We start from the raw sequence: 26,056 nt of genomic DNA, 5'->3' as shown, positions 1-26,056 counted from the left end.
TGCTTCTCATACTGGCTGGAGAAGGCACTGAACCCAGATGGAAAGAATTATGGTTAAAAAAAATGTGTTCATTTATTTGTTTCCCCCAAGAAGTTGAAACACCCCCAGGAAGTTGACTGTGGGTGATATTTTATCTCTTCTAGCTTCAGGAAGTGAAAACAGAGAAGAGAGAATTGGGGACCCCGCTGAGGTGTCTATTTCCAGGCATTGTTCAGTAATTGGGTCACATATTTTCCTCTAATATCAGACTTTGCTTTCCACTTGTGGGTGGCATAAAAAAAAGAAAAAAAGCTTTCTGAACACTTAAGGTCTTGATCTAAACTCCAAAAAGGGGAAGAGTAAATAAGTAATATAATGTAAGTTTAGGAATAATTTTACCTGAGAAATATTTTTTTTCTTTAGAATATATTAAAAAAATAACTTTAGTCAGTAGTTTTACTCTACTTTGACAAGACATAAGAGAAATTTAATACAATTCTTCACAGGTACCTTATATGGGTGGTTTTTGTCTTTATGGTGGTTTTAGGTCTTTTCAAAAAAAAAGTCTAAACTTGATTTACCTACATCAGTGGCTGACTTAGCAGGGCAGGGAGGATACAGCACCAGTCATGTAGAAAGTCCCTGTTTGTCATCGTGAGAGTTCAGACATGAATTAGAACCAATGGCCCATTAAATACCTTCTCTTGTTGTTTAAAGCATATTCTAGCTTTGTGAAATAATTTTTAATGCAGAATCTTGTAACTGAGCCAAGGACTGAAATTCCTGTAGCTCCAGCCAGAGTAGAGGCTGAACTAACAAGTTGTGTTCTATGGTTTTGTGATTCTGGACCATTGGAAAGTCTCGCCTAGAGAGTAATTAGGAATAGGGAAGTCAAGAAACAGCATACTTTGCTTTTTGGCATGTGTGTGTGTGTGTGTGTGTGTGTGTGTGTGTGTGATTTTTCCATGTATAGTAGTATTGTAATACTTTCTGAATAATAAAATAATTTTTTTAAGAAAAATGTTGCTTGCTAAAGTAGTCACAAATGTTTTCTACAAGAAAGCATTTCACTTTTTTGGCTGTTAAAAGACTGATAGTGATCTTTTGCATATACTGAATTTTATGAAGAAGAAATCCTCGTAACAGTGATACAGTAGGACAACATGGACACCATAGGTTAAGAGTCCCATTGTGAGACAGAATTCACTATGAGATACAGTAATTTTCAATTTCCTCTTTAAGAGACAGAGCTAAATTTTAATTTAGAAGGTACTTATGGAAAAATGTCAGGAGTGGCTTTGGAAACAAAAGAAGGATTTTTGTCTTAAGGGTTTATGTGCCTGATGTGAGATGGTTATAAATGTTCTAAATTCTTTTTCTTCCTCTGGTTGTTACTTCTTCCATATTGTATTGATGGGTGCTTTGTGTGGGGAAAAATGTTTCAGCAGATATTCCCTGTTTTCTCTCTTTTTGTTTTCTTCTCTAAGATCCATATAATTTTGCAAATGTTTACTTGCCTGAATAGTCCAAACCTAGCAAACATCACTGTAGTTAATGGGTACGGTTATAGGTACCTTTAAACATTGTCTACTGAACACACTGTTCAAATATATTATTGTACTGGTTATTTTCCTAAAAGAGAAACTCTTGGGATGAAATAGAGCTCTAAAGAGAGGCTTATGTATGTCCTGGGGGTAGGGGAATGTGGAAGGAGGAAGAATTTGGGGGAGAGTGGGCTTGTATATACAAGGTGTTAAAACTAGTTCAAAGAGCATTTGAAAAGCTAGATATCTGCAGGCAACTTATAAAGGAACATTAGGATATGAATGTCAGTTTAGATACAAAACTAATTAATGTTGAACATGGCAATAAGCTGTAACTTTAGGGTTATCTTTTCCACTGGACAGAAATTATTTGCATCTCTGCTCAATAAAAATCTACAAGTTAAAATAAAATGAGGCAACAGACAGTTTGTCATACTAAATAAACCATGAAAAGATTTGAACCTATGGGTAATTGTATGATTAAATACAGTGAGAATATAGTTAATAAAATTCCAAACATTAAAAATAACAATATAAATTATAAATGCAAATTATCCTTTTAGCAAATAACGTTACCTTCCAAGTTTCTTAGTGGAAGATTTTGACAGTCTAAGTAGTAGTGTTTTAAGCTGGGATTTGGGACAGAACCTTAACCCCCTTTCCACTTCTTATCTACCTCAGAGAATGCCAAGGACTGGAGACAATTTTATGTAGCAGATAACAGCAAAAAAGTGATTGTAAGAAAAGCTAATATTAAATGAGCACTTTCTCTATGCCAGCCAGTGTTATCAGCACTCTAGGTGAACCCCACAACCTTATGAGGTAGAGACTGTTATCATCATTTTATAGGTTTACAAGTAGATGTACACAATTTTAAATAAATATCATCTAAATCAATATAAAAATAGATTTATGTCATTATAGATGGTGAAATGACGCAAAGAGCACATAAGACTTAGTTAATCAAATATACCCTGGTTGAACTGAGATTTGAGCCATGGAAGTTTATTGCCACAATATATTCTTTTAATGACTACATTGCATTGCCCTGGAGATCAAATACATGGATCCCCAAAGACGTGAAGGTTGATTGAACAAGACGACTTGATATATGTAGCTTTTCTATTTTAGAGGCTGCATGCTATATTAGTTAAGCACTGCACCAAACTCAAAAATCCCATATTCAAGTTCCTATTGGAAGTTTCACAAATTATACGATTTTGATCAAGTTAATGATCTTTTAGAACATACTTTCTTCATCTGCAAAATAGTAAGAGACACTTTCAACCCTAGCTCTCTTCGATTTTGTTTACTGTAGGGTTATCATTGTAATGGTGCAGGAAGGGCAGGTGTACTAAAGATGCAAGTAGCTGAAGCGTCAGGTTTATGCTGGTGAAATCTGCCCAGTTCAGCTTTGGACAGCTCCAGCCCAGTTCAGCAGACTTAAGAAGCGCGGAGCGTATAGGTGGGAATCATCTCAGACTCCTTCCACTTATCTCATACAATTATTCCTGTTTCTATTGTGACCTACCAATAGCTCAGCTCCTACTGGAATGATTTTCAAGGCTGTAGGTGATATTAATATAATGATAGCTATTCCATTGGGGAAAAAAAAGAAGCAAAGGCATCTAGCACTATGCTATTTTCAACACTAGAATTTTAATAAATGACCACTCCAAGAATTTAATGCTCCAAAGAATTAGTGGTATAGTACAAGGTGATTACAAATGGAAAAGAAACATTGGTGGTAGGGAACCTAGTTCATTAATACACAGAATGTTTAATATTTATCCTATGTTCTTATACTTCCTTAGGAACATAGAATTAAAGGAAAACTTGCCAAATATTTTGTGACCATAGCTGAAATCTTGAACATAAGATGAGTTGTTAATAAATTTGGTAGTTAAATTTGCATTATAACTTCTCCATGTACTTATGTTGATCTAGAAGCATGCTTCATGGAATCCTAAAGAAGGACAGGGTCTTAGGACTTATCTTCTTCAGTCCTATCATTTACACCTCATAAATAGGCTCAACAAAATTATTTCATTCTCCATGTGACCCATCTTTGAAAAAAAAACCTAGACTAGGTCTTCTGCAAGAGATGATAAAATAATTAACACATTTATGATGTAAATATATAGATATATTATGGTAGAAATTTTATTGTAGAGGAAGCACCGTGGATAACCTATATCATTGATTATTTACAGCAAACTTTTATTTAGCTTCTATTACCGGTGGTGTTAGGCATGGAGAATACAAAACTCAGTCCTTATCCTCAATTAACTTACAGTATAACTAATACCTTTTTAGTAGCAAAAACAAAGTCCTATTTATCCTACAACCTGCTAGGAAATCGCAACATTTCAATTTAACCCTCTCCCAAATCATGAAAAGTGATTGTTCCAATTCTCATTTTTACAAATGAGAAAATGGGCTTGGATAAGTCGTGCTGAACTGCTCAGAGTTACAGCGCTAGGTAAGTGCCCGAGCTAGACGCAGGCCCTGATCAGCCTGGCTCCAAGGCCTGTGCATTTTTCCATGAATCCACAGAGTGTGATTTACTTTGATCACAATCACACACAATCCCCTCTTAGCCACCTATGACAGCCTGACGGGTTTATTTTCAAAGGCTCAAGCCAGTGATTATGTAGGGAAGGAAGCCCATTCTCTAGTTATAAAGAAGAGCTGGTGAAAAGAGGTCATCCAGCTGTGAAATGGGGATTCAGAGCTTGTTTTCTTGGTTTATTCCTGCTCAGTTGTGTGTGCACCGATGTTTATTACGGTGTTTTAAGTGTCTTCATTGGGCTACAATAACATGGATTTTTTTCTTTTTTTCCTCTCTCTCTCTCTCTTTCAGGTATGGAAAAATCGTATCCACAAAGGCAATCCTTGACAAAAACACAAATCAATGCAAAGGTATGTGTCAGGGCCTTGATACCTGAGCTTGCGCCTGTGTGTTCCACTGATGGCTCCTCCTAGGCGAGGCCCAGGCACCAGCTGCACAGCGATCCCAATGTACAGTATATGGCAACCTTTTTAAGCACGCCGAGGCTTTGATGAGTTGTATTTCTAGTAACATTGCTCATTAATTTTTTTTCATTAACAAACAAAATGAAAATCACAAATCAGAACAAGTATCAAATTGCTTCAGCATAAAACTAAATTACCTCCTAACAACTTTGGGTTGTCTGATTTGAATGATATCATCAGTGATGCAAATTGATTTCCTACATAAAAATGAGGAACTCTGGGGAGAACTTTCCCATGCAAAACACGTTCTCATTTATCTGTTGTTTAAAGCTTTAGCTACATTGGTTGACTAGGAATGAATTTACTGATGGGCCCATTGTGTCTCAGTTTCAGCTGTAAGCATCTCACAGGATCTCAGAATTTGTATCTTATCGAGGCTTCCTTTTTTTTCCTGGAAATATTTCTGAAGTTATTTGGCTATATCTGTGGCTCATGTTTTTTTCATGTCTGGGAATCCAGTACTCTTTTAAGGGCTGCATTCATTTATTTGTGAAATCTATATGGGCTCTCTTGCATGACTGAGTTCATACTGGAAAATTGAAATCCTTTTTGTAACATGTGTTATTTGTTGTTTCTCTAATCCAGTCGTTTTTATAATACCAACATCAAGAAATATGGTAGAGCCAAGATCATTCTAAACACTGCCCCTATTTCATGTACAAATATAATGCGTGCATGTTTTCGGAACACTTATACACTGAGAATATATCCTGGCTTAATTGGGTAATGGTCAGATTCAATTCAGCAATTAAGGGAAAAAACAACATTCCCTGTGTCCTGTAAACTCACAATTCCCCCAGGTATTTAGCTACTACAAGACAAAAATTAATAAGACATCATTTCTGTCATCTAATAGTTCAATTTCTAGTTTAAAAGGAAACCACCAAGAAAACCAAGAAACTAATCTTAATATATGTGTTAGGATCATTATATCAGCCTAATATATGTGAGAGTGTAACAGTGGTGTCTATAATACGGGGATCCACAAAATACTATGGGAGGAGAATATGGAGATTCCCTTTTGGGGAATGAAGTTTGTAAAGGCCAGGCAGAATGGATGGCCTTGGGAAAGGTTGGTGTTCAGGAGAAAGAATTTCAGAAGGTAATTGAGCAGACCCATATAACTAGAATAGAAAAAATGCCCAGGTAAGGATATCGGTAGAAAGAAGGAAGGGGCCAAGATTTTGGAGGCATTTATAAAGTTATCCTGGATATTTTGAACTTAATTCTGTACACAGCCCTTATATGTTTTGTTGAGCAGAAATGATATGATTCTACCTGTGTTTTAGAAAAGTTATTTTGCCAAAGTGGGTGAAACTGAGTTACAGGGGGGAAGAAACTAGAGGCAGAAAAAAAAGCAATGCACATTTGAAATCCATAGATCACAAGGAAAATGAGGAAAATCCCTCAGGCACTGTTAGAAAAATGGAAAGGGGGTCACGTGAGTTTTCAAAGGTAGAATTAGGTATTTTCTATAAAGGTGAAAGGACGCGGGCAATGAAACCCACATGTTGAGCTGTCATTGTTGGGGAAGAGGGCTGTGTCATTGACTGAAGTAGGAAGTCCAGAAGTAGTAGTGGTGGGTTTTGGGGAGAGGTGGTGAGTTATGTATCTGACATCCTGAGCTAGAGACCCTGGTGTAGCATCCCTGTGGGCAAGGTCAAAGTGGAGCTACAAGAAAGCTCAGAGCTACGATGATGGCCATAACCAAGGGAGCAGATAATAACATTAAGGATAACTTGTAGGGGAGCTGGTGGAGTAGGGTCCATTAGGGTAGGCAGCTGAAAACTGAACCTTGGAGGACATATACGAAAAACATTGGGCCATGACTGTGAGATATTCTTCACTCTCAGCCCGTGGGAAGCATGTGGTGTGTGAGAAGCTTTAGACTATTAATTCTGTCACTTCCAGACATGCCTGACCGATTCCCAAAGTTTGGGGTAAAAATATCTACAGGAGCAACCAGAGACAATTGAGGCACCCAACTCAGGCAGTCAGTAATATTGGTTGAGCCCCAGTCACAAAGGCAGATGCTTCACAGACAAGCAAGCCCTGTGAACCTCAGTGGGTCCCATGACCTGCCTGATCCTTGGAGTGGTCCATATGGAGGGACCCTCCACTAGGCAAAGGTTTGCTCGGGAATGCAAGTATCTCTTGTCACTGTACAACACTGGTGAAACCAAAAGGGTCCATTGCTAACCTGGAAAAGCTGTATCTTAGACTATAATCATAAGGCTTGAAGAGGAAGGGGATGTAGCTGAAACGGCTTGTGAGAGTTTCCATAAGCAATTATCTCTTAACAGTGGGGTGCTGATCTGGACAGATGTGGTGGGTATACTTACCTCAACCCCTAACACTCCTGTCCACATCTTCTTGTAACTGCTTATTTAATTTCCTCTCTCTCTCCAAAGAAACCTTTAGACTCAGTGAAGACAGGACCTGTGTAATCTAGAAAATGTATCTTCAGAGAAGGGAGTTGCAGGGGAATGCTTGACTGTCTATTGGAAATACTCGAAGAAAATATTAGAACATATCTCTGTTTTGATGTCAAGTTTCTGTGTGTTTTATATGTGTGTTTTATAATGTACCTGTTGGTATAGTTTTATAAATGCTCATGTTTTAAACACATAAATGTATAAATATTGAGTTTGCTGCTCTAAGATATTTTTATTCATAATAATATGGATATAAAAAGTAGTTTGGAGACTACTGGTCTCAAACATAATAAGCACTGATAAATTTGGAAGGAGAAAGTGGAGGGAGGGAAGGAGGGAAGAAAGATAAGGAGAAATAAAGGGAGGGAGGGACCACAGAACCCCCTCGGGACATCATTGAAGGAAAGGCAGTTAAGGATGATCTTTTGGGAGGGCAGAGGGCTGTTAGACTTTTTGCCTTGAGGCTCATGTCAAAGAGGCAGGTGATCACACGGTCATTTCACACTAATAAAAGCCTCCAATGGCATTTTCTGGCCTCAGCATTTGGAGCCTGTGGATGGCAGTAGTGACTGAATCACATCTTTCACCAAGCATATGGAGCGGGTACCCTAAAAGTAAGCCCTCGTCGTCAGAGAGATACTACTGCCACTTCCATGTCTGGGGAAAAATACTACTTTAATGATACTTTAAGTCCTATTTAGAGTATTATTATCTTCTTCAGAAAAACGGCCCCTGAAGTAGTTATAGGTAGAAACTCCATACAGTTGGGAAGAGAGAGCAATTCCATTTATGGAAAGTTGTTTATAGTCATTGATGAGTGTGTGAGCAAGTTGCCGAAGTTGGAAAGAAGGTCACTGTGAATTCAAGGAGCTGATGGGACCAGGCACCAGAGCAGCATTGAAGTATTGTTTTAAATAGCCAAGAATTGGAGCAGGGGTAGTACTGGAAAAATGGACTGATGCAGAAGGTATTTGTGGGGAAATAGGAAGAATGATACCAGGAATCTGTAGACCATGGTGAAAATGAAGGTGCATTGGTTATAAAATGTTGTGAGGTGAGATTTACATTGGAGATTTTAGGTAGGAGGGAAGCCATATGGAGTTAGGAGCAAGGAGGACTCCCCACTTACACGTCCAGTGGGAGAAGGGATGGTAGGGGGAAAAACACACTTGGGAGGGCTACAAAAGCCCAGTGTCCCCAGAATAAATCAGTTAATGATTGGAAACATGCAAAGGGAAGCAACTTGCAGTGATAGTTTATATCCACTCAGGATGCAGACGTAACATGTGGGCCTTCCAAGGCTGGTTACTGTGAAACTAATTCACCCCTTCTTCATTAGGACCATGCTAATTTGGTAGAGCCTTTTAAAAGTCAATATGGGGTCCTGTACGAACTCTCCCGCCGCCCCCCCCCCACTCCCCGGGGAAAATGCTTGCCGGGGTTTGTCTGTTTTCACGTCTGGTGTGGCTGGACGTAACAAGATGCAGTTTCTTGGAGGAAATCGGAGGAAACTGAGGTTGGCAGATGACCAGAGGAATGCTTGCTACCCACATAGCCTTCTGTTTTACTTGCAGCCGCCTTCTGGAAACATATCTTTGATAGAATTTGAAAACTTGGCTACGATAGAGTTAAATTGCTGAAAGCAGTTAAGAGTCTTGGTGTGAGCTATGTGAAAGGAACCGAGCAGTACCAGAGAAAGCTGGAGGCTGAGCTTCGGAAGCTTAAGTTTTCCTACAGAGAAAACTTGGAAGATGAATATGAACCCCGAAGAAGAGATCACGTTTCTCACTTTATTTTACACCTTGCTTACTGCCAGTCTGAAGAGCTTAGGCGCTGGTTCATTCAACAAGAAATGAATCTCCTTCTATTTCAATTCAGTATATTACCCAAGGACAAAATTCAGAGTTTCTTAAAGGATAGCCATTTGCAGTTTGAGGCTATAAGTGATGAAGAGAAGACTCTGCGAGAACAGGATATTGTGGCTTCATCACACAATAGGTGGGGTTCAGTTGGAGTCAGTTTATGAGGGCCCTTTTGCTGATGCTCTGGATTTGTTCCGAGGAAGGAAAGTCTATTTGGAAAATGGCTTTGCTTATGTACAACTCAAGGACATTGCGGCGATCATCCTGAATGAATTTAAAACCAAACTGTCCAAGGTTTTGGCTTTAACAGCCAGGTCCTTGCCTGCTGTGCAGTCAGGTGAGAGACTCCAGCCACTGCTCAGCCACCTCAGTCATTCATACACTGGTCAAGACTACAGTACACAGGCAAATGTTGGGAAGGTTTCTTTAGATCAGATCGATTCGCTTTCTACCAAATCCTTCCCACCTTGCATAGATCAGCTACATAAAGCCCCACCATCTTCGTCATGGGGGCCTCACGCAGTACAGCCTCTTCCTGAAGGACATTGGCCTAACCTTGGAACAGACGTGGCAGTTCTGGAAGCAGACATTTATCAGAGGAAAGATGGATCCAGATAAATCTGATAAAGGCTACTCTTACAATATCCGTCATAGCTTTGGAAAGGAAGGCAAGAGGACAGACTACACACTTTACAGTTGCCTGAAGATTATCCTGACCAATCCACCAAGCCATGGGGATTATCAGGGGTGCCCTTTCTGGCACAGTGATCCTCAACTGCTGAGGCAGAAGATGCAAGTGTACAAGATCCCTCCCTCAGGGATCAACCAGATTTTGGATTTAGTAAAAGGGACACATTACCAGGTAGCCTGTCAGAAGTTCTTCAAGATGACACATAATGTAGATGATTGTGGCTTTTCTTTGAGTCATCCAAACCAGTTCTTTTTTGAGAGCCAGTGGGTCCTCAGTGGAGGTAAAGACATCAAGAAGGAATCTGTCCAACCAGAAACGCCCCAACCCAAACCAAGTGTCCAGAGAAGCAAGGATGCGTCATCTGCTCTGGCCTCACTCAACTCCTCTCTGGAAATGGATCTGGAGGGACTAGAGGATTTACTTCAGTGAACAATCCCTGGGCAGTTGGTAGCCTGTCTTCCTCACTAGCTTTTATTTCCTACTTTACGATTTTATCTTTTTCTTTTTTGTCTGCCTTCTCCCTCCACCCGACCCCCCTTCATCCATCCACATATGCATGAGCTTCTCGGGAAGGCAGCCTTGCAGGTAAAAACAAAGACCTCCGGTATATTTTGCTTTGACAAAAGAGAAGAGGAAGAATTTCTTTTGAAATCTAACGCTTGAATAGTGTGATTTAAGTTCCATTTTAGGAGATAAAACAGCTTTCTGGATTGGTTACTGTCCCCTAGAAACAGTACAACTAAGAATTTTTATTTTAATGCTTATCACTGTAATGTTGACCCAGGACTTTTCTGGACCATTTTTGTTAATAAATATCAAAATGTAAAAGAAAAAAAAAGTCATTATGAAAAGAGCAATTGGGAATGTACTATGATGCTACTAATTCTACTGAGAGATTTTATTCAGACATATTTTTAAAGTGTTTTATATGCTCACGCTTAGCACCACTTTATTCTCTATATGGGTAGCACTGTTATACAGCCATTACCATGATAGTCGAGAGGACTAAACTACGACAAACCATGGGATTGTTTATTAGAGGAAGTTCAGTGAGTATGGAAGAATATAAAATCATGTGTACCATAAACATGGAGCTATGGAAATATTTGACAGTCAGGAGTGCTCATCGTTATGTCTGTGGGTGGCCAGGATGCTTGGTGCAAACACTGCCTTTCCACTTCATAGATGTGTGACCTGTGGTCAATCCCTTAACTTTGCTGGGTGCCTCAGTTTCCCCATCTATAAAATGATAATAATAAGGCCTGACTTGATAATTAAATGAGTTAATACATAGGTAATGCTCAACAATACCTCATGCTGACTGTATAAAATGGCAATATTAAGCAGGGAAAATCTTTGTGTTAAGGTGATAGATTATTATTAACTTTACATTTCTCCCAACTTGTTATATTGTCTTTTCTAGGAAAAAAAAAAAAAAAAAAAAGGCAAAACAGCTCTTGGAAAAACTAAAGTGGTTTCAATTATATTTATATTTTGGCTGTTCTTTCTGTTAAACCTTAGTAGCACCTGCCTATGTTTCTTTGTTTTTGTAAATTAAAGTTAGCTGAAAATAGCAATGAATTAAGAGAGAATGTTACCCTTTGCTTCTTTAACGAAAAGGTAGAAGAGAGTTCTTCTTGACCATTGCTTTCTTAAGGAGGGAAATGGAAACGGTGTCTGAGGTGGCTTTTTTAAACAAAATCACTAAGGGCATTGAACCTGTCATTAAAGAATGAAAATTGGATTCGGTCTTCTTGGAGACACTTGCTTTTGAATCATTTGCAATGTGGCCTCTGGACTAAGGCTATGCAATTGAAACCAAATATTATGAAGACAGGATTTATTGATTTTGTTTTTAGAGACATGATATGAGTTCAGTTTTTCAGGAGCTGTTGCAAGTGAGGTATGAGAAAGTACATGCGCTAGTCTCCTTAGAGGTGAAAAGGCGTCAGAATTAACCCAACTCTGGACACTTCCTGGGTCTTAGCATCTGAAGGAAGGGCTTTTGTTCCCTCCTGCACCCCACCCCACCCCCAGGCCTCTAAGTCAGTATGGTAGGCAGGCCCGGATAAACACACTCACTCTCTATTCCGGAAGGGGTCGTGGGGAGCTCTTTCAACATAACCTCTCGTTTTCAGGATTGTTCTTTCTTGGGTGGTGGCTGCGGCAGCTTTCATTCTGTATAATATGGCAACATAAAACAAAACAGTCACCAGCAGGCCCAAATGACCAGAAATTGCTGAACAAAGCAGGCCGCAGCTCCAGATGGAGAGTAATGAAAAACAGACCGCAGTTCATTCAGCCACTCAAACACCAGGACCCAGTAAGAGCTATTGTACAAGTCACAGAGATTTGCACTGCTTTGTTTTTGTTGTTTTGTTTTTCCCCATGTGTTTTCCTCCTGGGTCCAGTGTATTTGCTAATTTTAAAAAGTCAGGGGAAATGAAATGAAAGAAGCCATTGAAAACAAGGTGTAAATCTTCGATGAATTGACTTGTCTCTGCCTTTTCCTGCTTTTTAAGTTTGGCTTCCTCTGTACCACCTCCCACCCCCGCCAGCCATTTTTTTCTGACAGGCTATGAGTTTAGAGCAGAGGGAATGAGTAATGGATATTCCATAGAAAGTTTCCATGCTTAACAGCCAAAGGATATAAGAGCCATTAGAGTGTGCCAAGCATACCGACTTCTAAGATCTTGAAATACTCCCTTCTTGCCTTTGTTGTCACAGGCTGCTTGAATTATATTTATGGAAGATTATGTTGCCCTTACCATTTCATTGGACCCCTAAAATCAAAGTTGAAGACAAGGATCCAAAAGTTCTGAGATCATCCATGAAGGGTATCATTAATTCTTTATTAAATGAAACCATAAATTGTTATTCTTCTCTAAGAGAAATAATTCTGCATACTAGATTCATTTTTATAGAGAGGGATAGAACCCACCTAGATTGCTTCATGGAGGGGTGTGAATGAATCCATTTAGCAGTTCTAGATTCATGGCCCTGTTATATGCTTTTTTAAAGTATTTCTGGGTAACTAAGTAGGAGGTGGTACACTTAGACAAACTTGGAATTAATCCATTTTATTTATTATTTAATTTTCTCCTTTAGTCACTAACCGGGAACATTTAAATAGCAAGTGAGGAAAGTGTGGATTTCTGTATTAAATCCCATGAACCTGGAGGGAGGGATGGATACTCTAGTTTGTCATATTTTTCTGTAGTCTTTGCAGGGTATGCAGTAGCCCCTACCTACAGACCAATCCTAGTACGTGACACTGACATGTACCCGGGCAGAATGTGTGTGTAAGTAGAACCATTTGGTTTCCAGAAAATAGCATACCTATCCGGGCCTAGTCCACAAGGAAACTGAGCAAGTAGAGGAAGAAACTAAACACCATGAAAAGCCTCTTTTCAATACCTGTTATTTCCCCAAATCAGTGAAAACTAAAATAAATATTCTGTGAAATTTATGAGTCTGAGGAATTACATTTTGAGAGGAATAGGCTCCTCCCCCAGCTGGGCTCACAGCCTCTAGTGCAAGGAGCCCAAGACGCAATGAGACTTGAAAAACACATTTATTTAATTTTCAAATACTGGAATTAGGTTACCAAAAAGAAAAGATGAAAGCAGTTCTGTTTAGACAACTAAATTTCCCATTTCCCTTTGCGGTATGAAGTGTGTGATTTTTCCCTGAACTTCTTTTGTGAATTTTTCTCTAATCTGGTACAGTATTAATTTTGCAGCTAGGCACAGGTGATCAATATATAAACATATATTTGCTTCCTTTGGTATTGATACTGAGTTTTGTTTTCATTTCAGAAACAGTTAGTTTGTGTAGGAACTTCGGTAACTTCAGTCAGAATTGTCCTGTAGGTACCTTTTACATGAAATTTTCATCCTGGGCCTCTTTTGAGAAAACTCCAGTGTTTATAGTCTTATAGCCAGAGTTAGGAAAGAACACTGACTTTGAAGGTAAATGGTCGCCACGTGTTGTCTCCAACTCAGCCATACAACTGCAGCTAAAGACACTTCTCCTGTCAAAGATAATCCTTTCGAAACTGTTTTTCTCAGTTCAGTATATTCAGTATTTTAGACGGTTCTTTTATGAAGATGATGATGATGATGCAATGGTGCTGAGTTAACTTTGAGAAGACGTTGAGATAAATGTAAAACAAAATATCTACTCATGTTCTGGGAGTCATACAACTGCACATTTTTCTTCAAGAGTGTCTTATAGCTCTATATTTACTCAGTATTTGCTTGTAATCACTGTGAATATACACATTAGGCAAAAGTAAAACTCTCCACCAACATTAAATTTAATAGGTAACAGTGCTTTTTTTTTTTAAGGTTTTTTTTTTTTTTTTGATGTGGACCATTTTTAAAGTCTTTATTGAATTTGTTACAATATTGCTTTTGCTTTATGTTTTAGTTTTTTGGCTGCGATGCATGTGGGCTCTTAGCTCCCCAACCAGGGATTGAACCTGCACCCTCTGCATTGGAAGGTGAAGTCTTAACCACTGGACAGCCAGGGAAGTCCCAACATTGCTGTTTTAAAGCATAAATGTATATTTGACATCATTTAATACTATAACCTATCTCCCTAGCTCTTTTGTGTGTGAAGAGATTATTTTATTAGAAAAAAATATAAATAATTTGTGTGGAGTTTAAAATCATTTAAAAATAAAATGGTAGCCTAAATGTGAAAAGAATTTGAAAAAGAGGGGACTTCCCTGGCAGTCCAGTGGTTAAGACTTTGCCTTCCAATGCAGGGGGTGTGGGTTTGATCCCTGGTCAGGGAACTAAGATCCCACATGCCGCATGGCCAAAAAAACCAAAACATAGAACAGAAGAAATGTTGTAACAAATTCAATAAAGACTTTAAAAATGGTCCACATCCCAAAAAATCTAAAGAAAAAGAATTTGAAAAAGAATAGATACATGTATATGTATAACTGAACCACTTTGCTGTACACCTGAAACTAACACAGCATTGTTAATCAACTATACTTCAATATAAAATAAAATTTAAAAAATAAAATGGTAGAGTTATGTTGCTCTCAGCCATAATCTGAATGTGACTTTTGCTAACGCATGTCTTCTAACTTCACAGAAATCCTTTTGTCCAGATATCCTGTTTGTTCTCCTGCTCCTGTCCTTCAACTCCCTATGTTTAGAGTTTGTTAAAATATATATAAAATGCTCACTCTTCTAAACTCCGCTAGTCTGTTAATGATTTCTTCCAGAATTCACCCTCCCAAGAAGTCCTGAGTAGACTCTCCTCATCCTATTTATACATTTTACAACACCACCTCCTCTGAGCGTCATCTGGGAGCAAAGATCTAACACCCCCTTATCTCTTGGGCTTTTGTGATTAGTGTGTGTCTTCATCTAGATTATAAACTCCTCAGGCTTCTCATGGACCTTATTTTCTACTGTCAAAGTGTTGAGGAAACAGGATGGTTCAGAGGGGTCTTAGATTCCACGGGCTTTATCTTTCTCTCTGGGAGCCTTTGATGTCACATCAGTAGAAAGAACAAACATGGCTGGGTATATGTTCCAAAGGCCTGTAAAACCGCCAAGGGTACCAGAGACATAGTATACATACATTTCCCAGTTATTCTTTAAAGGTAAGCACTTATAACTGACAATATTTATTAGTGTGTAATTATCCCTTTGACTTGTTTGAAGTTATCTATCTTCATTCATCAATGATTTCATAAATATATGGGAAATCCAATACAGTAATATTTCTTTTAAATAATATATGAACTGTAATGACATAGAATGGATAAATATTATATTGGTGTGTGTCCAGTTTACTAAAATTCATGTAAACTTGCAACACCATGTAAATACATATCCTTTCAAATATAGGACTTGAAAAAAATATAGATTTTTTTCCCCCAAAATAACCCTCTTAGTCCTTCAAGGAGTTTTCAGATGAAGTCTACACTGAGACAATTTCTAAGTAATAATCTTAGTTTTCTTGGACAAGTTACATAATGTCTCTAAACATCTGTTTCCTTAACTGTCAAATGAGGTTATTTATACCTACAATGAAAAAAAGTATTTTCAAAATTACATGGAACCCTGTTTGTAATGTGTCTGGCACATCTGTCAGGTAAATTTTTCTGTGGTCTTGCACTTGGATTTCTTCTTGTAGGAACCATCTTGTCTAGAGCACCATTATATCTTACACAATTTAATGCAGTTATGAGTACTTTTGAAGTGTTCAAGGAATGTGTATTTCATGAATTGACATGTGTTTATTGAGACTGGCTTTGTTTTTTAATTTAATTTTATTTATTTACTTATTTAATTGAAGTATAGTTGATTTACAATGTTGTATTAATTTCTGCTGTACAGCAAAATTATTCAGTTATACACATATATACATTCTTTTTTATATTCTTTTCCATTATGGCTTATCCTAGGATATTGAATTTAGTTTCCTATGCTATACAGTAGGACCTTGTTGTTTATTCATGAGACTGGCTTTGTTAATAGCAAAAAGTATTTAAAGGACTTTTTTTCATACGTTTTTGTGTTGGCTATACGATAGCCCTCAGGATTTTTCAAGGCCTATAAACTTGATGTCTTTGAAGAAAAGTGCATTCCATCACAGTGGCAGGTGGTGGAATTCATTCTGAGTTGGGTAGGTTCGGAAAGAAAGAAAAAAGTGCCCCTTCGTTCACCCTTTGTCATGATGTTCACTCCATAACATTGTTTTACAGGTTCAAAGGTAAAAGGAAAAAAAGCCTAAAGATTCTTGCTTCCTTAGCTTTGAAACCATAGTAAAAGCATATTTTGTTTAAGTCTTGGTGAAAAGTCATATGATTTGATGCTTGTTCTTATTGACTTATTGGTTATTCATGCTGCTCTTAAAATAGCTATTTTTCCTTTCCTTTAGTTAAGAAATGAGAACTCTGGCATATGAAAGAGAAAAACTCATGCACATGACTGAAAAAAAAAAAAACTCAAACAATAAAAGCCAAAATTGAATTTGAAGGATGAATGTATCATTTGTTATAATTGTAAGTGGCTGTAAGTGGGCTCACATGTCCCTTTATCCATAAAATATTAGTGATATAAGGTCTGTATTTCATATGATCATTTTAAAAACCAGCTTGGTTTCCCCATTGTGTTGTGAAATAAGAGAAAATAGCAAGGTTCACATTTAATTTGTACTACTTCTCTTAAAAGGTCAGTTTATTTTAGAATAGAATAGACCTATTGGTCATTAAGCTGACGTCAGCCCTGAGTTGGAAGAAACCTGTATTCATGGAGTATCTTTGGGACACCTTCTCTGTGCCGCTTTTAAAGATATAGTTTCTCTCAAGAAGAGATAATAAAACGCTTAAGCTGCAGCTATAACAACTTTTCACATCCTTGGGGCTTGTCCACGCTGGGAAAAGCGAGAGTTGCAACAAAAGATTTTAGGGAAGCAACTGCTCAAAAACACACTAGGCTTTGGGCTTAAAGGTGATGTGAAAAATAACCATGTCTGAGATTGTACTAAATGAAACCAAGTGGCAAAATCCCATGAGACATGGACTACAAGGCATTGGAGTTTATGTCTTTGGAGTACTTTTATTATAATAGATAATTAAAGTGAAAATTGTAGCTTTTTATTGAAGAGTGAAAGAAAAGAAATTTTTTTCTTAAAAAAGAGAATTATGTGAGGTAGAATTTAGAAGCTCACTAAAAAAATACTGTTAAAAACTGTGATTAAAGAGTTTCTCAAAGGTTCTCATGAGATATTTTTGAGTAACAAGAGGTTAAATATCAGAAAATCTCTAATTTCATATATACAATATAAAGAAATTATGGCTAATACTATATTTTTCATAGAGAAGCAGGTGATGAAATTGAGAATAACTTGAGTAGGGGAAAACTTAAAATTTTGTTTTTTAAATAAAAATTGCATGTGTTTAAGGTGGACAGCATGGTGATTTGATACACATGTACACAGCGAAATGATTACTGTAGTCAAGCTAATTAACATTACCTCACAGAGTTACCATTTGTGTGTGTGTGTGTGTGTGTGTGTGTGTGTTTGTGTGTGTGTGTGATGAGGGTGCCTGAAATCCACTCTCTTAGCACATTTCCTGGATTCAGTTCTGCAGTATTAACTATGCTCACCATGCTGCCCATTAGATCTCTAGACATGGTCAACCTACATAGCAGCAATTTTGTAACCTTAGACCAGCATCTCCCCATTTCCCCCACCTTTCTACTCTCTGCTCCTGTATATTTGATTTTTTAAGTTCCACATATAAGTGGTATCATGCAGTATTTGTCTTTCTGTGTCTGACATTTCATTTAGCATAATGTTCTCCATATTCATCTATGTTGTTGCAAATGGCAGGATCTCCTTTTTTAAGGCTGAATATTATTCCATTGTATATATATGTACATATATATACACCACATTTTCCTTATTCATTTGTTGACAGACACTTAGGTTGTTTACATGTCTTGGCTATTGTGAATAATACTGCAGTGAAAAAGGGGTTGCAGGTAACTCTTTGAGGTACTGATTTCTTTCCCTTCAGATGAATACCCAGAAGAGGTACTGCTGAATATCATATGGTAGTTATATTTCTAGGTTTCTGAGAAACCTTCATACTGTTTTCCCACAGTGGCTGCACCAATTTGCATTCCCACCAGCAGTGCACTAGGGATCCCTTTTTTCTACATCCTTGCCAACATTTCATATCTTTTTGATAATAGTTGTCTTAACAGGTGTGAGGTGATACCTCATTGTGGTTTTGGTTTGCGTCTCCCTGATGATTAGTGTTGTTGAACATCTTTTCATTATCTTTGGCCATTTGTGTATCTTCTTTGGGAAAATATTTATTCATATCCTTTGGTCCTTCACCGATTTGTTAATAGGGTTGTTTTTGTTTGTTGGTTTGCTATTGAGTTGTATGAGTCCCTTATATAACTGGGATATTAACCAACTTTATCAGATATATGGTTTGCAAATATTTTCTGCCAACTAAAGGAAAACTTAACAAACCAAAGATTCCCATATGAAAAGTGGAATTTCCTTCAGTGTTACTCAATTTTTTTTTTTTTTATTTCGGTATGCGGGCCTCTCACTGTTGCAGCCTCTCACTGTTGGGGCCTCTCCCATTTCGGAGCACAGGCTCCGGATGCGCAGGCTCAGCGGCCATGGCTCACAGGCCCAGCCGCTCCGCGGCATGTGGGATCTTCCCGGACCAGGGCACGAACCCATGTTCCCTGCATCGGCAGGTGGACTCTCAACCACTGCGCCACCAGGGAAGCCCAGTGTTACTCAATTTTAACCATTGTTTTAAACAAATGAGAATAACTCCAAGTGAAATATGTATGTACACATACAACTTTTATATGTATTAATATATTTATTTATATATTTATTATACATATTATGATATATGTATGTTAGAGTGTGTGTGTGTGTGTGCGTGTGTGCGTGTGTGTAAGACAGAAAAATATTTATGAGACACTTGTATCCTAAGAGAGTTTTAAAAATCATTCTACAAAGATTTACATCAAAGTTTGTTGTAGTTTAGTAGAACATAATTTTCTTAAAAGAAGCTTGAAGCGAAATCCTCACCATTCTTTGTAAGTAAGCATCTGCTGTGTTACATAAACCAAAGAAGTCCAGGGGAAGTTGTTATGCCTTAGATAGTGATCAGGTGCTTTGCGATTTTCTTCTATTGTGAGAAGATAATATGACAAGTTATAAGGTATCAACATTGCTTATACAATGATCAAAAATCTTGATCAAGCATTGATACAATGTGTATATGTTAGGGTTAGGGTGAAATCTGTGTAAAAATTTAACATTTCTACTTGCATCATTGTATTTCCACTTATTATGTCCTATTAACATGGACTGTTAATACAAATAACACATCCTATTATGTTGTCCAAGTCAGCCTATCTTTCCTCTCTCAATGTCTTTTTAAAGTTACTCATCTGGAGCCAGTCCTTTGGCTCTGCTTCTTGTTAGGGAAATTATTTTTTTAAATTATATGAAGTATAACTTTCCAGATAAGACAGTTCCAATTTATAAGTGACCTTCTGTGGAAAATCAAAAGCCCGTATTGTCCATGCATGGGTGAAAACATCAGCCATGATAGCAAACTGAAGGGTAGTTGGTCTGTGTGGTGAGGAAGACATATGGTTTCTCTATGAACCCATGGTCTCTTGTAGTGTCAAGGGCTATCAGACCTATCAGCATTCACCAATATTTTTTTCTTGTGTATCTCATCTGAATTCCCTTAAGGGTAGGAAGTAAAGTCTTCAACCTATTTCCCACCAACCAATCAATGAGTAAACCAAATAAAACAGACTAAAGGACTAAGACAGAAAAAAAAAGGAAGTGAAAAGTGAATCCCAGTGACAAGGGTCAGGAATGGCGTCTTTGATCTGTTTGTCCAGGAAGGAAACCCTGCTTTACAGAGTGAGCTGGCGAATGAGTTCATGATGCCCTGTGGGATCCTCAGAAGTATGGTAAACGGTGGCTGTGGGGCAGGAGATGTATTTGTACTAATACGCTGTGCAACTCAGCCTTGGTCAAATAGTTGTTCAGCATCCCAGAGTCTAGAAATCTCTTAGAACATTCCTGTAAGTCATCAACAGGGCAAATCTGTCTAGTGAAGGATTGTTGTTTGGCTACAATACTGCTTAAAAGTATTTAGATGTGAATACTTTTTAGTGGTGCCTAAACCACTCTGCTGTTTTCATAAAAGCAGCCCACTTCACTCACTTGTGTACCTGCTTGGCCCCAGAAGGCACGCATGGCTTCAATTTTTAATAGCCTGTTGAGTGGATATCAAGTAACTCAGAATTATTATTATCTCCATTTTACTGCAGAGGAAATGAACCTGGAGATGGTGGACAACTTGTCGACCACTATTGCCAGCATCCGGTCATAGTCTGTCAAAGCTTTGCTCCCCATTATTTGCAATTCCTCCCTCAAAATAATCCCCATAAGTAAGACTAGAGGACAGATCCTGGATGGTAGTAATGACAAGCAGACGCAAGCACAGTGTTTTAAGTTTGCGTGAGGCGAACAGTTCGAAAGAAACACACCGTGGTTCTCACCCACCCCCTTGCATCCCATTACAACAGTATTGATGGGGATTATAGCTCTGTTATGTCACCTAATATAGATGTAAAAGAACCTGCAGGTTGTGCCTTGAAAGCATAGTACCTTTTGAAAATATTTTGATCATTTTGTTTCATTTAGAGCTATTTTCTTTTTTTTAATATATTTTGGGAACCATTTTCTGTTCACTTCAATTTTGCACTTAAGTGATATTGACCAACGTCTAGCCTTTCATCTGTGTTGACTTCAATGCGAGTAGCAGTTTAATCAATTTTAAGTGGGGAAATATCACAGAATTATGGATGGTGGTAGGCAGGCACAGTGCTGTTGATAATTTCTTTCACTCTCAGGATTCAGAATGAGGCATGTGCTTCCTTAAAGGGCCCATGTGGTAGAGTTTCACAGCAAACATTCTCTTTCATCTTGTTTAAGTTCTGTTTGGCTGGCCTCCCATGTTTGCTCACGGGGATAAGGTTAAGACCTCTGAAGAGGCCACTCCGTCCCAATTACTTACCCAGCCTCCCTTCTTTTCTTTAAATAGCTTGCACTTAGTTGTAGAGAGCGTTTTGGTGTCATTAGCTCTTTGATGGACGAACCCAGGGATAAACAACTATTTTCTATTTGGATTCTAAAGGTACGATCAAGTTTAATCAAAAAGACTATTAATATTTTGAATTTATCCATGAACCAACTCTTGCAGCAAAACACCCAAATGCCTGCTCACGTCAGTCTTTCCTTTTTCAAGCTGGTTTTTCTCCAAAGATTCTTCCCCCATCCGCATAGCTTCCTATTGTCTTAAGTTGCCTTCAAGTCTCCACCTCCACCCAGAGGCTGCCTCGTCTTGAGCATCGCCCAGTTTTGTCAACTCTTCTGGTATGTGCTTTTAACCTCACTTTAGAATCCCCTGCCCAAATTTGAGTCTGAATTTTTATAATGTTTGGATTGTAACTCTGTTTCTTTCTGGTCTAGTCCTTGAGGGTTACATGTCTCAGGCCTGATGTTCTCCTTCCAGGTGCTGACTTTATAACTAGATCCTACTTACTGGAACTGTTGAGAGAATTATTCCACTTCTCTAACACCATCATCTGCACTTAGTCTGTTTTTGCTGCTGGGATTTTTTGCAGGAAGGGTAGCCCTTTCCTATTTGTAACCAAAATTAAATCATTCTGAGGCAGGGCATGAATGTGTTTTGTGGGGTTTCTTGTCAAGCTGAAGATTGTTATAATAGGCAAACAGGAAGTCCTCATGCACTGGAAACTATAACGTCCTACCTTGGCATGGCATCTGTGTTCTTCCATAATAACCAGTCACCTTGGACATCGCCAGAGTTCCTTGAATTTTTTGGACAATGGGAGAAAAAGGAAAAGCTTTCTCATTTGGATTTAACTCAAGAATTAAAGCATTGCCTGAAGCTCTGTGCTGCCAGTGGTTTTATTCAGGCTTTGTTCTCTGAACAATTTGTAGATAGATGGTTGTGTTCTGAATTCCCAGCCCTCATTAGCTAACTGCACACATGTGGAAACACAGAGGCTGTGACCTTCAGATCCACTCCGGAAATACAAACGTGGCCTCTAAGTTTAGAGAGGAAATGCTTCCCTCTCTCTAGCCAGGAACTGGGACTGATGCTCTGCCCAGGTCACATAGACATCTGAGCTGTCCCAGCCAGCAGGGAAAAAAATGACCTCCGGGGTAATACGTGCGTCATTACGACTTGACCATGTCCTTGATCCAGTGGACGGTAGCTCACTTTAAGCGCGTAGACCTGTAGGATTCTTTTAAGTCATAAAAAATGGACCCAAACAAAGTGGAAATGACTGATAATTGGTGAAATTATTGATAATTTATCTGTGAAAAGTTAACCAAGAAAATAATTAATTTAAAGGGGCCATAGAGATGTCTCATTTTTATCAGCCTTGTTTAAAAGCAAAAGTTGTTTGTTTTATTCTTTGATGGCTACATTTCAAGAGTCACTAAACTTTCCAGCCCTTTCAGCAAAATAAACTGTCTTGTCATTTTTTCCTAAAGATGTAATCTTTGCATTGTATTACTGAAAATTTGGAAATAATCTAAATATGCAAAAACGGAGAATGACTAAACTCTGGTTAAAGCAATGGAGTATTTTACAACCATTTAAAAAGAGAATTTTTAAGACTTTGAGGCCGCATAGGAAACTAGCTATAGTATGACGTAAAATGGGAAAAAGAAAAATAGAAAAGTCTCTCTATGCTCTGCTAATAACTAGGTCAAAAGATGATGCATGGTGATTATTGAAGATAATTTTGCTTGGTAGGTGTAAGTATTGGTTGACATTTTTGTCTTCTCTGAATTGTGAATTCCTTGAGGGAGGGATCACATTTTCCTATATCTGCAAAACCAAGACCTAGCATATAATAAGGGCTAATCAGTATTTCTCAGTTAATCCATTAAAAGATAGCCAGGAAAAGCAAATTATAAAACTGTATCTAAAATCTGAATATAATTCTGTAAAAATAATACTTAAAAGGCTAAGAACTTGAAGATATCATGGAGCAGTGATTACAAGGATTCTCTGTATGGTGATATATTGATTTTCAAATCTCCATTTTATATGTATGCGTATATATATATATATTTTAATGTGCTATCTAGAAAAAAAAGAGTCGACTAGTGTCAGCATAACTTACCAGTATTGAAATGCCACAAGAAGAAAACGTTCATTTATTTGATAGAGAGAGTTTAAAGATATGCATCTTCATTAAAATTCAGTTATATGTGTACATTTTTGAATATCTGTCATTTGAATGAGATGTCATTAAGTGATAAACTTCTAACTACCTATCGTAGAATACACAGCCTTTCATGGTGTGGACTGTACTCTCTAACACTTAGGGCTACTGCACTTTTTGTAAAATGTGAGTCCTGCCAAGCTCTGGGACTGGGGACCACTCACATTGTAATTCCCATGAACAGCCCCACTGGTGTAATGAGCAACTTAGGCAGCCATACTGATGACCCTGGTCAGTTCTTATCTCTTACCATGTATCTAATCATCCCCAACTACTAACACGCCATATGTAAAGGCACTTTGGTGCGTATTCCCTTTGCTTGGAACAATCATTATACCTCTTATTTGATAATAAAGTCTTGTATTTATTGAGCACTTACTATGTACAGAAATTATACTGAGAGCTTTATATACATGATGGCAGTGTTTTTCAAATTGTTATAATTATTATCTCTATCTTATAGGTGTGAGAGACAAGGAACTTGCCCACGTCTCCACAACCACGAAATAGCAGATGTGGGATGTAAATTCAGGGCTGCTTTGTTCTAAAGCCCAACCACTTAATCTCTCACATCCCTCTCCTGTGCTGCCTGTGCTCTTCCTTGACTTGGGTGACTCAGCTGATAAGAACCAAGTCTTCAAAGCTTTCTTTCTCCCTCCACCCATGCCTGAGCCAACCTAGACACCCTTCCTCTGTCTCCCTTAATAAAGCTCTTTGTTTTCCCAAAAGTCTCCCCAGCACTTAGAAAACTGGATATAATCAGTGATTTTTTTTTTTTTTTTGTACCTCTTACATGGTGGGCTTATCATGGGCAAGTATTTTACACTTTTTCAGGAAAAAAAACAAAAACAAAAATAACTGTATCTTGTTCACTTGTACTTAGCATATGCTTGACACATGAAGTAGTTATCCCAAGAATGGCTGGAAGAATAAGATAATGAATGGCTGAACCACATCTTAGGTTCTTAATACATGGATGTTGCACCAAGAAATCATCATGCATGTGATTTTGGTTGTGATTAGAAACCGGGATAAAATTGTAGCCATTTATCATCCAGCTGCACTAAGCTCAGGGTCTTGTTAAGAACATTTGGACTCAGAGTACTTTTGCAGATTCACTGCGTTCTTTAAACAGTGCTTTAATCATGCCCCTTGCCTGGTTAAAACCTGTCCATGACTTGTTATTTCGTTTCCTATCAAGTCTGAATTCCTCAGGATGGCTTTAAAGGGCCTCCTAATATGAATCAACTCACAGTATTTTTCATTCTGTTTCAACATATACCTGTCAGGCTAAGCAGGCCAGTCACTTTACTCTCCCAACACATCATGTTTGTACAACCTTGGGGTCTTTACTCAACTCATCCCCTGTCTCCAGAGTACATCTGGACTCTTCTTCGATTCTAAACCAGACTTAGATTATTGGTAAATTAAAATTCTACTTACTAGATGGAAGCTTTCCTATCTACTTTAGCTCTTGGTAAAGTCTCTTTTCTACGAATTCTCTTTGCTTCTGTCGGATAATTTACCACTTAATAATATCAGTGACTATTTTCAGCAATGCTTTAGTTATGCCAGCATTGTTGTCCCTGCAAAATTATTAACAGATACCACATATCTCTTCTGTTGTTTCAAACTACAAGATATTCAGTTCCCACTATGGGCTAGAATCTATTTTGCACACTTTATGAACACTTTATTAGGAAAAGATTTGAGTTTCCCTTTGGTTAATGACAAAGGAGAAAGTCTTTCAATAGAGAGAATTGATTAAAGTCAAAAGTTGGGTTCTAAAAATAAGTTTGACTCTCAAATTTGTGATTTGAGAGGGATTCTAATGATACACTGTTGTATGTGAACAGATGAGACCATGAAACTAGTTTTGTGCTTGGGTGTCTTGTGTGACTTTAATATTTAGTATGTAACATACGTGGAGAACAGTTTTTACTCTCCTCTGATAGCTGTTGGTGCCTCTGTGAGTTGCTATGTTTGGTCTACTGACCTCCCCATGTCAAAAGACCTCAACCCTATATTTAGCCCAACATTTGGCCAATGTCTACTGTTGGTTATAAAGGGAAACCTGGGAAACAAGTTTGAATGGGTAGGCAAAAAATGAAAGAAACCATGGGCCCTCCTTATAAGACCATCATATATAAAGAATAAACACCCTTTTGACTTTATTTGGGGAATACGCCTCCATCATTTCACTGTTTATAAGAGTAATAACAAAATGGGATTTTCATATTATGACTTAAAAGTTGAGGGGTCCCACTGTGTCTTAGGAAAGAATGAAAACACATGTGTCACAAGACTAACTGAAAACAGAAATTTCATATCTGGTCATGTTCAGTCACTTCACTGACACTGTGCCTCCTGAGTTTGGAATTCCTTGGAGAACAGAAGTTGAAAAGGAAATGGCGAGCTTTTCCAGTAACATTTGGTTTAAATTTACCTGCAATTAAAATTCTTATGGTACTAATATTTTTTCTTTTTTTGGTTTCAGAAACATTAGCTGTTTTAGATACATGTAGCAAAAGCCTCCCTTTTGCTATAATTTCTAACAATTCATTAAGATAATTAAAAATAAAAGGCAAGAGAAAGAAAAAAATGGAAAAGTCTACACCTTCCCTATCTCTCAAGAGAT

At 37.9% G+C, this 26,056-nt stretch overlaps 1 protein-coding gene and 1 pseudogene across 3 annotated transcripts in view; both read left to right on the top strand.

Annotated features, from left to right (window-relative positions):
• Positions 1-26,056, top strand: part of RBMS3 (RNA binding motif single stranded interacting protein 3) — a 690,034-nt gene that overhangs the window by 227,895 nt on the left and 436,083 nt on the right. For all 3 annotated transcript variants that reach the window (XM_060308006.2, XM_070046679.1, XM_030830022.3), the window contains exon 3: positions 4,387-4,445. In XM_060308006.2, coding sequence (XP_060163989.1) covers positions 4,387-4,445 — 59 coding nt within the window. The remainder of the gene's footprint in view (positions 1-4,386; positions 4,446-26,056) is intronic.
• On the top strand, positions 8,476-9,976 carry LOC115838840 (DNA primase large subunit pseudogene; annotated as a pseudogene).

Source organism: Globicephala melas, chromosome 11 (genome assembly GCF_963455315.2).
Source record: "Globicephala melas chromosome 11, mGloMel1.2, whole genome shotgun sequence".
Classification (NCBI taxonomy): Eukaryota; Metazoa; Chordata; class Mammalia; order Artiodactyla; family Delphinidae; genus Globicephala; species Globicephala melas.
Note: the sequence above shows the minus strand (reverse complement) of the source record. Positions and strands in the feature narration are given on the sequence as shown.